We start from the raw sequence: 12,271 nt of genomic DNA, 5'->3' as shown, positions 1-12,271 counted from the left end.
AAAGTCCAGACCAAGCTTTTCTCATCGATCATTTTTAATCATCCTAAATTAAATAGAAATGTACATATTCTATCAACATAGTACACCATAGGTGTCACAACGATTAGCATCATGCTCAGGGCCTGCGCTGTGAGGGCTGAGGCAGCATTTGACGCCTGGTCCTTCTCATACACCCTCCCAAACAGAGAGACTGTCAACACAGGTCCAGATGTGGCCTTCACACTAAACAAACGTCCATCACTTGACACCTAATGAAAACAGAAAAATAGACAAGGTCTACCTTTAAGTTATACATTCCCACAATATAATTTTAACATTTAGTATAACTGGTTGAAGAAATAGTAAAGATAGGCCTGTAATCCTAGCTACTCAGGAGGCTGAGATCTGAGAATCATGGGGCAAAACCAACCAGGGCAGAAAAGGCTGTGAAATTCTTATCACCAATGAACCACTCAGAAAAAGCCAGAAGTGGCACTGTGGCTCAAGTGGTAGAACCCTAGCCTTGAGCACAAAATGCCTTCGGGACAGCACCCAGGCCCAGAGTTCAAAAACAGACCAAAACAAAAACAAAAACACAACAACAACAAAAGAAACAATCGGAAGTGGTGCTGTGGTTCAAGTAGTAGAACGTTAGCCTTGAGCTGAAGAACGGAAGGACAGCTCCCAGGCCCAGAGTTCAAGCCCCACAACTGACACACAAAAAAAGAAAGAAAGGAAAAGAAACAATAAAAAATTATAATACTGGACAAATATTTGTTTCATTAGGCATGTTTGAAGGGCTGGGGATGTAGCTCAGGCATGTAGAATTCTTGCCTAGCATACCTAAAGCAAAGTTTGATCCCTGGCACCACAAAAAAGGAAAGAAAAAAGAAATTTTAGAAATATCTCAAGCATTGAAGAACATAATAAAAATTGAAGTTATAGAAGTAGCACTGGTTCATTTTTACCAAACTATCTATAATAAATATAATTTATTTATTGGAAGAAACATCCTATGGATTCATAGACATGAAGTAGTAGATCTAGAAGTAATACATAAGAGAGAAATCTAGTACTCTCAGACTCCATCAGATTGCTAGGTATATTAGTTGTTCAGTAAACCAAATGACTCTAATAAAGAAGGAATAATATTTTACCAACTAAAATGGCATAGCCATTTTTCTAAGAATAGAGTACTTCAATAGTTTTCCTGAAGACTTCTTTTTAGAGTAGCTGGCATTACGCAAGTTCATTAATTTTTAAAATAGCCTGTATTAAGGTTAATTATCAGAAATTGCTGGTGAAGACTCCAACAAATGATCACAATGATAGACCAAGATCCAAACTTAGTGTCAATTACTCCCCCCCATCTCTACCATCACTCATTCCCACAGTTTTCCTTTTTTTTTAAAATTTTTTTTGGGGGGATCCGGTCCAGGGGCCTGAACTCTGGGCCTGGGCCCTGTCCCTCAGCTCTTCAGCTCAAGGCTAGCACTCTACTACTTGAGCCACAGCGCCACTTCCAGCTTTTTTCTTTTTGCTTATGTGGTGCTAGAGGAATCAAACCCAGGGCCTCATGCACGCGAGGCAAGCGCTCTACCACTGAGCCAACTTCCCAGCCCCTGCTTGGAAGTTCTTAATAAAAGATTCAGAATGTCCTTCAAGAATTAAGAAATCAGTCTTATTAAGGAGGTTATAAGAAGGAGTCTAGGCTGCTTCCAGTCTTTTAAGTAGAAAGAAGATTGAAAGAGGACAAGACAGTACCTGTCCCAGTTCAGAAGTGAGTCAAGGCCTAGTATAATTATAGGAACAAGATGTGAAGGAAAAGATAAAGGACAATCGTTTGTCTCATGTGTGCTCTTCCCAGCTACATTCTTTTGTGGCTTTCCCTGTAGGTTCTGCCCTCACTTAATTTGACACAGAAACAGCTGCTGGGGTAAGGGAAGAAAACTGGGGGGGGGGGGCTGGGAAGGTGTCTCATATACGCAGAAAAAGCGGGAAGTGGTGCTGTGGCTCAAGTGGTAGAGCTCTAGCCTTGAGCTGAAGAGCTGAGGGACAGAGCCCAGGCCCAGAGTTAAAGCCCCAAGAGCAACAAAAAAAAAAAAGAAAGAAAGAACTTCCAAGCACGAAACTCAGTATGTAGGGTGCCTTTCCTGATCCTCAAAGAGAATCTTTCCCTTTCCCAATGGAAATATGTATGATTTCAGTAGCTTTTGAAATAAACCAGTATTTCCTTTCACATGCAATTAACTGGGGAAATGAAGCAAAGGTTGTTACCTTAAATTCTCCAGGTGCGAGCCGAACTTCACTCAACAACACCTCAGGAAACACATACTGGGTCCCAAAAGTGCCACTGAGGGAGAACATTTCAAACCTAGTAGAAGCCGTGTCAACTGAAGCACCACAGGTGTGTCTGTTAGTGGTTTTACACTTTAACATAGTGCAGACCTAGTGAAGCAATAACATCAAAACATCCAAAGAAAGTCACCATGCATCTGTAATCTGTTTGATCCTAATTCGTTTGTAATTCATCATTTCATAATTATACGTCTATCAAAACCTGTTGGAGTGGGTGCAATTTTGTTAATTAACCTTAATAAAGATATAGATTTTTTTTCCAAAAATGGCTAGGTCCATTTAATCAGTAAAATACTGTTGCTCTAACTCATTAGAATTATCTGGTTTATTGATGAATAACTAATGTGTCTGGCAATAAAGATAAAGAGCTCTAACTCAGCACTATGGAAAAATGGGGTCATGTCCTTATGGATAAAGAAACAAACCATGTAGACAGCCAGAGGGCCTGTAGATGCTTTCCAATTGGAGGTAAGAAAATCGCTTCATATTGCTGAAGCCCAGAGCATCTGTGAGAAAAGGTGAGAAGATAGAAAGTAGGAAATGTCTATACATCAAGACTGTGAGTCTTTTATGTTAATTCCTCATTTATCAGTGAGGAACTTTAAGCAAGAAAGCAATATGATCAAAAATGGCTTTTTTAGTTGTTTCTGAAATTATAAAGAATAGAGTGGATTGAGCTGAGATTGTCAACAAGACAACCTGTGAAGAAGGTATTACAATGAGCTGAGAGAGACAGAATGGGGCCAGACCAAAGAAGAGAAGAGCAGCAGAATTTCATCAGACTGTAATAGTTTCTTCTTTATGTTGGGGGCTGTGATATATCGAAATCTGTAGCAGTGCACCATATTATCGAACAATCTCAAAAGTCAGTTCCATTTATCTCTGGTACATACTCATTATTAAGCAAGATAAGTATATATTATACAAAGATCAAAGCTCTTCATAAAGTAAGACAGGCATTATATGGAACATATGAGGAAAAAATCTTTAACTTTGTCTACATAGGATATATAATAGATATTTTCTTATCTATTTCAATTATCAGACTGTAAAAAAAAAAACTTATTTTTGAGACATGTAGCCCAGAGTGGCCTTGCACTCACAATTCGACTGCCTTTGCTTCCAAAGAACTGAAATTACAGGTATGTGCCACCATGTCTGGCTTAATTTGGATGGCTCTTTTTTTATGCTGAACCTGGGGCTTGAGCTCAGGGTTTAGGCATTGCCCCTGAGCTCTTTTGCTCCAGGCCAGCATTTGAGACACAGCTCCACTTGCATTTAATTGACTGTAACGTGAGAACTGTATTTATAAATGTTCTGACTTCTTTTCCAACCACTTTAAGATTGGTCTGATAAGCAAGATTTCAAGAGTTAGCAAATAAAAATACAAACTTCTCACCTAAATTTAAACTTCAAATAAACAATTGTTTAAGTCATGATGTATTTCCTAAAGTGGAATGTACTTAGACTATACTAAAAAATAAAATATTCACCTGCCATTCTAATTACCTGTGTGTCTGTATTTTCTCTTGTAATGGTTGTGACATCAAACATACCTGTAGATGGTAACACCCTTCAACTGTGTGCAATCCATCAAATGCCCCTAGAGCATAAATTTCATTGGATATCTTCTCAGACATCTGGTAGTTTAGATGACAGCAGAGATCTTTCTGGCAAACAGTGTAATTTCCTGTGATTCCTGTGAGCTCCACAAAAGTGTACTCATCATAAAAGGCACTGCCCTTAAATTCTTGGTTTCCAGTTGAGAGTGCTCCTATGCTGCTGGCATAAGAGCTCCAGTTCACTTCGGGGCGGTAGGGGTGGGAATCCAGCTGAGAGAGGAGGAGCTTTCCCTCTTCTGTCTTCCTGTCATAATGAAAAGCTCTTGGAGAATCAGGTGCATAGATGCCACTTCCTGGAGATGACATTCAGTTGGAAACACCATCCCATTCACAAGAAGAAAGTAAGAAGAGATTTCATAGTTGTCATTGTCATTTGGAAATTCATATTATTTTACTTCATCTGTGCTATACATCTCGTTAATGTCAGAAAAGTACGTTGATAAAAGGACAGAACAATGAAAGACAATCCAACAGAATATGCTAAGAAGGGGCTGGGAAGCTGGCTCAGTGGTAGAGTGCTTGCCTCGCATGCATGAGGCCCTGGGTTCAATTCCTCAGCACCACATAAGCAGAAAAAGCTAGAAGTGGTGCTGTGGCTCAAGTGGTAAAGCGCTGTCCTTGAGCTGAAGAGCTGAGGGACAGTGCCTAGGCCCAGAGTTCAGGCACCACAACCAACATACACAAAAACAAGAATATGATAAGAAGTCATGCAAACAGTGGTGATTTCTTCTTAAAAAGAATGTATATTCAAGTTGAAAAAGTGAACTACATGTATAAGTTGATTTAGATGAAGATTGATGTTCGAAAATTCAGAGTTGGAAAAATATTGAATTAATGGGTACATGTTAGAGTTCATTTAAATTATTTCTTTTTAACTAAGTCTTGAAGATGATACATTACCTGTCATTCTATTCTGGGGGCGATGTAAATTGGATGCAAGTAAATTGACTCTCATGCCCATAGCCCAAGCTGAGTGGAATTCAATGGCTGACAAGTGTGGTAGAACATCCATCCAAGCTGTTGGGAAGAGGATAGTGTCCACATGGAAATCCTTCACCAGGGTAATGGCAGGGTCGTAGAAGAGGATGTCAAAGCATGTAAAAATGCCAAATTTTCCAAAGGGAGTGTTGAAAGTCACGACCTCAGGATCTTTGGGTGCATTGAAGTAAAAAGATTCACTCATGAAAAGATGTTGCTGTGATGAACAAAAGGTAAAGAGAAATAATCACATACTCAGTGATGTGCTCCTGTTCAAGTGCCCACAACATTCTCTAAATAAAAAGTGGAACTCACATGTAGTTGACAGTGCATATTCATCTATGACCACTGCCTTTCCAGAAAAGAGGAGGGCTTTCATTCCAGTGGAAGGAAACCTGCTGGGCTATCTTTTCCTTACAAATGTGCATACAGGTAGCCTTACAGATTAAGACCATCTTGAGTGCCACAGGTTAAGAAATAAAATAGATAAGCTCTATTTGCCAAAAACTCTAACCACTCCCTTTGGGCAAAGAAGTTTATATCCTCCTTTCTCCTCAAGGCCAAGTCCATCCACTAAGGAGGTTTTCATTGCCAAGACAGGTCTTTGTTTTGTTCTTTCCTGCACTTTCAAAAATCCTTTATTGCAATGGACATTTAATTGTACTGAACATTTGGCCATAGAAAAATATAATGTTTTCTTTAGAAAATTAAAAGTGTGTATGAAACATCATTTAATAGAACAAACTCCACTCAGTGTTACAAAATGTTAAAATTATGAATGAACCAAGTTAAAAGTTGATCATGGTAGTTACTTTAGTGATAGAAATTTTTACAATATTATTCTTTAGACTTCTATGCTGCATATGCCTAGGGCATTTATATTTTTTATTTATTGCTACTAGCTCTGAAGCAGATTTATAGTCTGTTCAGAAACTTGTGATAGAACATTCCTCTTAGTCTCACAGAGTTTCACTCTGCATGAAACAGGGCAGAGTTTTTAAAGGATGAAATTTAAAAGGCAACGTTACATTTCAATGCAGGTAGTTCTTGGTGACACATGCCTGTGTTCTCTCTCTCTCTCTCTCTCTCTCTTTTTTTTTTTTTTTGGTCAGTTGTGGAGCTTGAACTCTGGGCCTGGGCACTGTCCCCCAGCTCTTTAGCTAAAGGCTAGCACTCTACCACTTGAGCCACAGCGCCACTTCCAGTTTTCTGGTGGGTAATTGGAGATGAGTCTCACAAACTTTCCTGCCCAGGCTGGCTTTGAACCGCGATCCTCAGCTCTCAGCTTCCTGAGTAGCTACGATTACAGATGTGAGCCACCAGTGCCTGGCTATGCCTGTGTTCTTAAATGCACAGTACACGCCTACAATCTCTTTACAGCAGCTTGCTACCTACACCTAATCAATACTATTTATATTTTGTCTTTTCTCCTCAAAGTATGTGCATTACTGTCTATAATATTTCCCTCATGTCCAGTTTAAGTCACTAAGCATCCAATAACAGATTTCAAAATTAATTTTACCTTGTGGTAGCGGGCTACCAGTTTTCCCTGTGAATCAAACACCACATTAGTGTTGTATTGGTAACGACCATCAGGGGGACATCGAGGGTCACTGGCATTGCATGGCTTCTTGTCTCCTATATTAGCCACCACATAGATAGAGTTGCTCTTGGCCAGACAGCTGAGTCTTTCTTGTATCTGAGTATCGCCAAACCTGGTATATGTTCATTGGAAAAGAAAGACAGATTTCTTTTCTTCTTTTTTAATAAGTCAAGGTTAGCTTTCAATGAAATAGAGTAATGATTGCCTGAATCTATTGTTTGAGACACACAAAGATGAATTCTAAACAACAGTAGCCATAAGAAGAGAGGCCAGAGGAAACACATGCTGAATGCAATATAGGAATCTATTCTAGGTCTAAGAGTCTACTCTGTGTATTTTTTAACTCCATCCTGTGTATGATGACCTGAAATCACAGCCTCATTGATGTGCTTATGTTTGAATATGCACAACTTTCTCTAAGTATTATGGGGCAATAACTTGTATATCCTTCTCACTGACTCCAGACCTGATCCAAATAAAGGGGGTGGGGTGGGGAGAGAGGGAGACATTGAGACATATTCTGAATCAGAGTGCCAAAACTTAACAACTATGAGGATCTTGGATAAATGGCAAAAAAAGAAATAGAAATAGATCTGGCTGTCCTCCCCCAGCCTCCTAGACAACAATTACACTGGACGTATCTGACTGATAAGACTACTTTGGAATTCTGTAGTCCCATGAAAGGCTTGAAACTTCCAGAGGAAGCCTCTTCAGCGGCTTAAATTTATAGTCAGGTAAATTCACTTCAATTTCAGCTCTATGCTTAACCATGGCTACCCATCCATCACCAGAATCCTTGCAAGAGACAGTTGTGTGTGTGTTTCTGGAACAGTTCTCATGCAATGAAGTTCCTGATCCTCCACGTGAAACAAATATATACTCTGATCCCTCATTGATCACTGCTTCTAAGCACTGAACTGACAACAAAGTGAATGAATAAATGATACTGAATTTTATCAAAATCAAATTGTGTCTGTCTGCAGTTGCCTTCATTAGCCTATGGAGTGTTGAGAGCAGGTTGAAAAGTAGAATTCCCAAAACGATTTTGTCCATGGTGCATTCAGAAAAAGACTGTTAACTGATGGGATTCTCTGCATGGTTCTGATAACCTTATATTGAAGTTAATAAGGCTTTTTTATCTCACTTCATATCTCTTTAGTCTAGACCACTTATACCATTTTTGCTGCATCACCTCATAGATTAACAAGCTAAAGGGTTTTGAATCTTATCAGCTATCTAACCAGTGAGAAAGAAAAATTGCTAATCCTAAATGGGTATATGCTTCCAGTTACTTGGTGGTGCTTTGTTTGCTTTCTGGCTTGTTGATTTGTTTTCACTTTTTACATTTTGTTCTGTAGTACTGAGACTCAAACATAAAGCCTCACAGATGCTATATGCCACCTTTAAGCCACCTCCCAGGAGGTAGTAGAACTTTTAGAAGGTTGGGGGAGAGGGAGGCTCATGGAAGAAAGTTAGATCACTGGGGACATAAACTTGAAAAGGATATTGGCACCTTAGCTCCTTCCATTCTCTCCTCTTTTTGCTTCTCAGTTACTTTGAGGCAACAGGCCTCCTACATATATATTCTTGCCTTGATATACTATGTCACTACAAGCCTAAAACAACAGAAGCAAGTCACCATGGGCCTTGGAAACCATAGTCCAAAATAAATCTTTCTTTACTGTGTTATTTTACTAATGTGATAGAAATATGACTAACATGAGATCCATGCGGTAGTCTACCAACAGGTAAACTGATGTTCAGATAGCATCTTTCACACTTTGGTTCTTTACCTTCTGGGATGATTACAGGGGATCCAATTGACTTCTGGGTCTGGAATGTCCTCTAAATATGGGTAAATGGTGTCCCTGCTGAAATTCACACCATAAACACCATCTTCTGGAGTCACAATAATATGTGCACCCTGTTAAGAGATGTAGCCATTAAACATTTCTCAAATAACTGAAGAGTTGGGATGGAGCCATAAGAGAAACTGAAAAATGACAAAACTTGAAGCTGCTTTTAAATCCCTTTTAATCTTATTCACCCACCTTCCATATTGGTGCCATTGATTTTCTTTTCCCAAGAAGTTTAATTATCTAACCCTCCTATCATGTATAAAGCCCATAGTTATACATAACTACATAACTTTTTCACTTTTTTTTTAGACATTAATAGGTTTCTGTACATTCAGGGTGCTGCCACCCTTCCCAGTTGTTAACTATAAACCTAGCCTTTTCTCCAAATCAACCCCTCTCTGAACATTAGCTTCCATTTTTCTGTTATCTCTTCTGTTCCAAGATTCGCCTGCATGGTATCCTGTAGACTTGATCCCTGCTCTTCAGAAAGAGAGTCACACACAGGTTCCCTGAGCTATGCCAAGCCTAGAAGTCCTCCCACAACTAACCTGGGCACTATCAGATTGGAAAATCCCCTTGAAAGTTACTTTGTCTTTTGAGGAAATGGACTAAGAATAAAGAAGAGTATAAAAGCCTGATAACCTTGGAAATGTAATGATAATACATGTAATATGAATGTATACATGACTTTCATCATACTTTATGTGATGATCCCCCCAAAAAAAGAATATAAAATGTGAAATCAGAAACAAAAAACCCTATTGATTATTAAGAATAGGACATAACATTTAAGGTGTCAGGTGGCCGTGGCTCACGCCTGTAATTCTAGATACTCAGGAAGCTGAGATGGGGGGATCACGGTTCAAACTCAGCCTGGGCAGGAAAGTCAGTGAAACTCTTATCTCCAATAAACCACCAGAAAACGGGAAGTGGCTGTGCAACTCAAGCGGTAGAGTGCTCACCTTGAGCTAAAGAGCTGAGGGACAGCGCCCAGGCCCGGAGTTCAAGCCCCACGACTGACCCAAAAAAATAAAAATAAAAAAGGCAGAACCTCTTCATAGAGAAAAACTCCAGGTTAGTCGTTAAAAGGAAATTTCAAAGATAAAGACTCTTGTAAAGTAGTTAAGCACCAGGATGGCTGTGCTCGGCATCTGCATGTCTAAGGATGGCTTATCTCACCTCTTGGCCATTGGGGGGGGGGGGGGGGAGAGTAATATTTTCCTAAAGCTAAAGCAGAGCCCTCATAGCTCACACCCCACCAACCAGGTATCTGCACTTCAAGGTCTTACCTCCAGGCCTTGTAGGTGGGTGCATAGCCCCCATCTCCTGCCTAAGTACTTTTGCTTTGATAAGTTATTGCCTTGGTTACAGGAATTGTAATTCCCACTGGCCACTTACACGTGCCCAATCCCCTGCCCCCAGCTATGGACCTTGCCTTTAAATACCCTGAGCTATTAGACTTCGCTGCTGGTCTTCACTGTCTGTATAGCAGAGGTCAGCCACCATGGCTAATACATGATTCCTACCCCTATTGACTGAGTGTTGATGACTCCTTTTGCTGCTTGTGGGTTTGAGTCCCACCGGCCCCATGAAGCTGGGATATTTCACTTTATATATCTTTGGTCTATACTTGATCTATGTATATCTTATTTAAACCATATCTGTCAGATCACACACTTATACTGCAGGCTTTACATTAAACTTAACCATTCATTTAACTCAAGCCCTTATTATGCATTAGCATATATACATATATGTATTATCCTGTAATTAGAATCAAATATGATATACGCAATGGTAAGTACAGTGTGAATATACACTGGTAAGTAATAAACAACTTCTGTTAGTTTTCAGATTATAAATTTACCTGAAAATCTTTGAACTCTTAAGGGTGCAAAGGTGCAGTGAGGCCATTAATATTATAAGAATAGTACATGTATCTGCCCCATTTATTCTGTAGCCTCTACTGTAGCAGAAATGAGGAGCAAAGATGCTGAATTTACAGCTAGTACCTCAAGGTTCTGTTGCACCTCAGTGATGTTGCTTTTCAACTTTGCCCTTAGTATAGAACACTATTTAATGTTCTTGCTTAGAGAGGAAAGAAGAGTTCTAATTGTAAAACAAAGTAAGTTGACTTTTCTCATACACATGCCAATCACACATCTCTAACTACAGTGGGCCCGGTCCCCTAACCCTCCCTCCCCGCCACCCCCACACCCAATATCTAGCACATTGAAGAGATGGGAGAGAGGATACCTGTTTTGCTGCTGATGTGATTGCTTCTTCCAAAATGTCTAGATTCTGATTCATTAACACCAGTGCCTCTTCACGAGACACTGGTGTTATGGTGAAGTTAGGCAGTATTACAGCATGCTCATAAACAGCTGCAGTGAAAGTGTCCAGGCAGCTGGCTGGTAAGACACAGAAAACTGAAAATGCCAAATAAGCCAGCAACGGAGCAATCACCATGCTGAAGTCCAAAGACTGCTGAAAATGCACAGCGCACCTTGCTATTTATAGAAGGAAAATAGGTCACATGGTTCCCAGAATGTAGTATCTGAAAAATAAATTACAAAGGCTACTTTGAGAAAACAGTGTGTCTTGACACTCACCGTTCTCAGACAACAAAAGACCCTCTCTTCTTGCAAACATTCAGGACAAGCAAAACCAGAAATGCTTGTGTGTTCGTTCTCTAGGATTGCTTCACAAAGTACCACAAAACAAACAGGTTGGGTAAACAGCACGATGTATTGTGTAACAGCTCTGGAGGTTAGGAATAGTAATAGAAGATGCAGGCAAAGTTGGCTCCACTTCAGGAATGTGAGCAACAGAAAGCATTCCAGAACTGTCCCATGGGCTTTATAAAGAAAAGATCTCCTTGAGTCTCTTCATAAACACACTATTCGCATGTTTCTGTTCAATATTTCTTTTTATGAGGACCTCAGTTTTTAGATTCAGTACTCATGTTACACCAGTGTGATTGTACATTTATTAGATCTTAAACCAACCCTTCCAAGTGAGATCTTTCCTGAGACACTGGATTAACACATAGCAGTATGTGGTAGTTTGAAGAATAACTAGCTTTACAATTTTGAAATTATTCTATTTCTGTGTGATGACTTGAGTTGCAGACCTCCTAAGTGTGCTATCCCGCTGTGCTATCTGCTCTTGTGGTATTTCTCCACCCAGATGGATTGGGAAACTACATAGTTTGCAAAGAAATGCAGTTTTTACATAACATATTGTAAAAGGAGTTTCTAAGATAAAAGTTAAAGCTGGAATGAGTTACCAAGAAGTTAAAAAATTACTTCTTTGACCTTCTTAGGTTAAGAGTATTAAATAAGAAACTCCCACTGGAGTCTGTCCAGTCTAACAAAAGCTTAACAGTCATCTTACCACAATCCAGGAAGATAGCTGAACAACGGAACATCAACGATTTGCCTTAATGTAGGAGGTTCCAGGACAAACTCACCCACCAAACAGGAGAAAAAGGGAAATACAGAGGATGAAAGCTTATGATACTTCAAGCAGAGTTCAAGGTTGGAATCTGACTGGATCACTGGACCAGTAGTTGATGAATTTTTGCTGGAAGCCCAGCTTAGTGGCTTTGAACCACCATCTTTAGATCTCTTGATCTATAATCTCATCTTGAGATTATAGTTGAGTCACTGGTGCACCAGTCTTAAGGGCTAAAACTCTATGCTGGCAATGAGGAAATCTCTCATAGTTTTACCTTCAGGACTGCCACTTCTCTACCTCCCAGTTTCCCAGACCAAATGAGGTTTTGAAATGGTTCAGAGCATTCCATTCTGATAGTTAGCAAAATTACGATTAATAGACTTTGCTAGAGAATCACGCAGATATCCAGGTAC

The 12,271-nt window shown here is 39.7% G+C and overlaps 1 protein-coding gene across 1 annotated transcript; it reads right to left on the bottom strand.

Annotated features, from left to right (window-relative positions):
- On the bottom strand, positions 1–11,106 carry LOC138819514 (pantetheinase-like). The gene is made up of 8 exons (XM_070011050.1): positions 11,012–11,106; positions 10,656–10,909; positions 8,334–8,464; positions 6,460–6,652; positions 4,860–5,154; positions 3,894–4,252; positions 2,257–2,427; positions 1–248 (listed from the first exon to the last, which is right to left on the bottom strand). Exons 1-8 carry the CDS (start codon positions 11,049–11,051, stop codon positions 39–41), a joined length of 1,653 nt encoding a protein of 550 aa, XP_069867151.1. The 5' UTR covers positions 11,052–11,106; the 3' UTR covers positions 1–38.
- Positions 11,107–12,271: the final 1,165 nt, after the last annotated feature.

This window comes from Dipodomys merriami, unplaced genomic scaffold (genome assembly GCF_024711535.1).
Source record: "Dipodomys merriami isolate MVZ:Mamm:240054 unplaced genomic scaffold, mDipMer1.0.p SCAF_8, whole genome shotgun sequence".
NCBI lineage: Eukaryota > Metazoa > Chordata > Mammalia > Rodentia > Heteromyidae > Dipodomys > Dipodomys merriami.
The sequence above is the reverse complement of the archived record's forward strand: the minus strand, read 5'-3'. Positions and strand labels throughout refer to the sequence as shown.